Source organism: Condylura cristata, unplaced genomic scaffold, assembly GCF_000260355.1.
Source record: "Condylura cristata isolate star-nosed mole 26May11 unplaced genomic scaffold, ConCri1.0 scaffold00018, whole genome shotgun sequence".
Lineage (NCBI taxonomy): Eukaryota > Metazoa > Chordata > Mammalia > Eulipotyphla > Talpidae > Condylura > Condylura cristata.
In genome coordinates, this window is record NW_004567119.1 from 13,260,277 (window position 1) to 13,264,904 (window position 4,628).

General features: G+C 39.0%; 1 protein-coding gene across 1 annotated transcript; it reads left to right on the top strand.

Annotated features, from left to right (window-relative positions):
* Nucleotides 1–750: 750 nt before the first annotated feature.
* Nucleotides 751–1,906, top strand: NPY2R (neuropeptide Y receptor Y2). Its single transcript, XM_004685344.2, has one exon. The coding sequence runs from the start codon at nt 753–755 to the stop codon at nt 1,899–1,901; it is 1,149 nt and encodes a 382-aa protein (XP_004685401.1). The 5' UTR covers nt 751–752; the 3' UTR covers nt 1,902–1,906.
* The last annotated feature ends 2,722 nt before the right edge of the window (nt 1,907–4,628 follow it).

Here is a 4,628-nt window from a genome sequence, read left to right on the forward strand (position 1 = left end):
AAGTCTGGAGAGGACTTTTGAAAATTAAAGAATTCAAACTTTTATATTTTGGGGTAAGGAAGAGATGTCGATCAGGTCAGATATGAACATTTTCATACATCAACTCTGTAAGATACTGCTGAATTTTAGCTAGGAATCTTATTTCAGATCATCCAGGAAAGTAGCTGTTTCATGCAGGATCCTTTTTTTTTTTTTTAACATTAATTCTTATGCTAGAAAAGATAGCTGTAAAACTGAATCTGTTCCTTTTCTTTTGGATATTTTATACTCCCAAATTACAGATACCAGGCAAAGGATTTTAAGTTTTGTCACTTTTATGTCACATTTGTTATAATTATAAATTTGAAAGGTTCAAGCTATCGAGGGAAATTTATCGTCCTTAAAATTAATTTGATGAATTTATAACAGCTATAAAATTGATAAAGTTTCTGATATCCGTCATATACTAGACTGAACAACGTAATAGCCTTCACATTAGAATTACATCTATAATAAAGGACATTACATTCTACCATTGTGATTTACATTGCCAGGGCCTATTCGACTCCTCCATATTTGTGACTAGACATTAAACGGCCTGCTTGATTAAAATGTCATACTATATGAAATTTAAGACTCAGAGAATGAGTCGTTTGAACCCCAACCAAAATGCAGCCAGCTCATTTGTGATATTTCTTTATCCACCCCTGTGAGTTCCTTGTCTCATACTTATTTACTTTTTAAATTATAGATTCATAAGCTAATTGCTGAAAATGGGTCCAATAGGTGCAGAAGCCGATGAGAATCAGACAGTAGAAGAAACGAAGGTAGAACTGTATGGTTCAGGGCAAACCACACCTAGAGGAGAGCTGGCCCACGGCCCGGAACCTGAGCTCATAGACAGCACCAAGCTGATCGAGGTACAGGTGGTTCTCATATTGGCCTATTGCTCCATCATCTTGCTGGGGGTAATTGGGAACTCCTTGGTGATCCACGTGGTAATCAAATTCAAGAGCATGCGCACAGTAACAAACTTTTTCATTGCCAATCTGGCTGTGGCAGATCTCCTGGTGAATACCCTGTGCTTGCCCTTTACTCTTACCTACACCTTAATGGGGGAGTGGAAGATGGGCCCGGTCCTGTGCCACCTCGTACCCTATGCCCAGGGACTGGCTGTCCAGGTGTCTACCATCACCTTGACAGTGATCGCCCTGGATCGGCATCGCTGTATCGTCTACCACCTGGACAGCAAGATCTCTAAGCGAATCAGCTTCTTGATTATTGGCTTGGCCTGGGGCATCAGTGCCCTGCTGGCCAGCCCCCTGGCCATCTTCCGGGAGCATTCACTGATTGAGATTATTCCTGACTTTGAGATCGTGGCCTGTACTGAGAAATGGCCCGGGGAGGAGAAGAGCATCTATGGCACTGTCTACAGTCTTTCATCCTTATTAATCCTCTATGTTTTGCCTCTGGGCATCATATCTTTTTCCTACGCCCGTATCTGGAGTAAACTTAAGAACCACATCAGCCCCGTGGCTACTAGTGACCACTACCATCAGCGCAGGCAGAAAACCACCAAAATGCTGGTGTGTGTGGTGGTGGTGTTCGCGGTCAGCTGGCTGCCTCTCCATGCCTTCCAGCTTGCCGTTGACATTGACAGCCAAGTGCTGGACCTGAAGGAGTACAAACTCATCTTCACTGTGTTCCACATTATCGCCATGTGTTCCACCTTTGTCAACCCCCTTCTCTATGGCTGGATGAACAGCAACTACAGAAAGGCCTTCCTGTCAGCCTTCCGCTGCGAGCAGAGACTGGATGCCATCCACTCCGAGGTGTCCGTGACGTTCAAGGCTAAAAAGAACCTGGAGGTCAAAAAAAACAACGGCCCCAATGACTCCTTCACAGAGGTTGCCAACGTCTGAGGAAGTGCCTGAGCAGATCTTCTGGATGGCTCTGCCCAGAGTGAGACTTCAGGCTGAGAAGCTTGCCGGTGCATCCTGATTTCCCATTTACAGAAAGAAAAAGAGCATCTGAATAGCAGCATCTGCGGTGTCATTCGTGGAAAACTGGTTGGCAGAGCCTAGGTAAAAATATTCATAGACAAAAATATGGCAACAAAGCAAATTACTTACAGTTGCTTGGATGGTGGGTTCAGTTAAGAATACAAGCGGAGAGAGATGCCTTTGACTATTTCCCAGAATCAGGGAAACGTGGACAAAGAATTGGCTTGATCAGCATTGCTAAAAGAGATGTGTGTGGGGGCGGGGTGGGGCATGGGGAGGTAAGGTGACTTTCAAATCAAGTCAGAAAGCAGATTGAGGATGAGGGATGTTGTGCATTTCCTTTCTCTCTCCCCACTTCCTGCCCCTCCCACCTCTGGTAAAAAACACCAAACATCAGTTTTCCTAAGAAGCTACAGCGGACTCTTGGACTCTTGTTTAATGTATCCTAGTTGTTTATTCCTTCTTGAGACTAAACCCATCAGGGAAACTGCAGGTAAGTGTTATCGACTACTTGAATGATGTCAAGGAAATAAACCGAAATTTCCTGTGTGACTAGTATGTTGGCAAATGATGGGGAAAATCCATAGTACTCAATTAGTCCACTTTTAAAGCCATTGTTCTTAAAACCAAATGCATGTTTGGTGAAAAGTTTCTGCAACTCAGAATTGAAACTCGAAATTCTCAGAAATACAATTCATTATTTACCTTCTCATTTTAAGTTGTGATGCTTTATGTAGATAGTATTTAAAGAACAAGCATAGAACTCAATACTTGGAAGCATCAATAATTGTTATAACTTTTTGAACATTTATTATTCCCAGCTTGGAGCTCAGTCTTCACTAAAAATTGAATCTATTAGAAAATATTTTTGTGGCATTTTTAACATGTTGTGTTTATTTGTAAGAATGTTTTGCACAGATAACTAACTGAAATGTGGTCACAGAACATCATAGTTTTATTTTTTTGAAATTCATCTTGCATGGACCTATTCATAATTAATACAACAATATAATTTCATGAAAATGAAACCCATCTGTAAGGAAGATTAAAAACACTGGATTTTTTTTCCACATTGCAAATGTTCTATTTGGAGCAATTTCAACATAATTACTCTTCTCTCAAAATAATTAGCTATATTTTTTGATAACTTATAAATATATACATGGTAAAATTTTACCTATAGTGGGATATAGATGCTGTCATATTTTTTCATTTAGTGATTTTGTAATGTAATTTTTATTTAAACAGTACCCAACCAAAGATGCTTAAAAACCCACAAAGTTCATGAAAAGCAATGGAGATGTTGAAATCACTGTGTGGCTTTGGAAGCTGGTAAAGAGGTTTTCTGGCAATTGTTTATTTGAAAGTGACTGGATTTTTAATGCATTCCTTAAAATTTAAATACATTCAGTGATAGTATCACATGTAATTATAAACATTAACTTTATAAACTTTCATTTTATGGGTATGTTTATGTTTATACTGTGAATCCTGTTGAATAACTGCCATCTTTGAAATAAAAGACTGGTCTTGAAGTTCACTGACTTTTGGAATACTGAAAATGAATGACAACAGGAGTTAGACTAGCTGGAAGACTGATAAAGAGCTAAAAAGTAGTAATGTATATTTATAACATATAACGAGTATTCAGTATTCCATTGAACTTGACATAACCATCCAAAAGCAGCTTTTTGGCTTTTAGGCAGCAGTTACTTTGCTGAAGCTGTGTAATAGGTACCTTTTTTTTTTTTTCCTTCTTGGAAAATTTCACATGGTAGGAAATATAGATGCTACTATATTACTTGCTGTTGTAGTGTTTAGCATCCAGATAATGATCCAATCAATATGTATGGTTGAATTCTGTTCATCATTAATATGTATGGAGTGATTTTATCTACTGAAATAAACAGTACTTGGAAAATTAAAGCAATTGTGTGATATTTTATATGAACAGTTGCTTTCTGAAATGAGAAAGTAAGCCTGTAAGCCTGTCATGCAATTAAAAAAAGGAAAATAATGGTGACTCACATCTCTTATTCCATTCGTACATGAACATCCTTGTGCCTGCAACTAAAATCCATAATCTAACAATTCCTGAATCTTTACTTTCAAACCAGACCTTTCTTCGGCATTCCCATCCTGTATCTCAAGAGTCGGAGGGTATCTGACCAGCAAACCCAATTCAGTTCCTCTAACATAGAGCCTGCCATTCTGAGCTCCACCCTATCTCACTTTATTTCATGCTCTTTATTCCCTGTCTTAATCAGGACCCTGCTATCCATCCAGTTCTCAAAATTCTCACACTTTTGAGTCACCCTTGACTCTTCTGTCTGTCATATATCCTATTGATTCCCACATTTTATTACAATTTCTAGATGTTTCTTGAACCAATTCAGGTTTTTCTTGTGGCTCCCACCATAGTTTAGGCCACAGTGACCACTCTAGGGCCCGATGGTGTGTGGTCACTACTCTGCAATTTCCTAACTGGTCTCTCTAGAGCTCAAAGCCTTTCATCCCATCAAACTGCAAACTACTAGCCAGAGTAAATTTTCAAAACCCCCGTTTTATCAAATCACTTTTTCATGAACATTTTTCAATAGTTCCTCATCATTCTTTCTGTACATTTAAAATTATTTTATGGCTTGG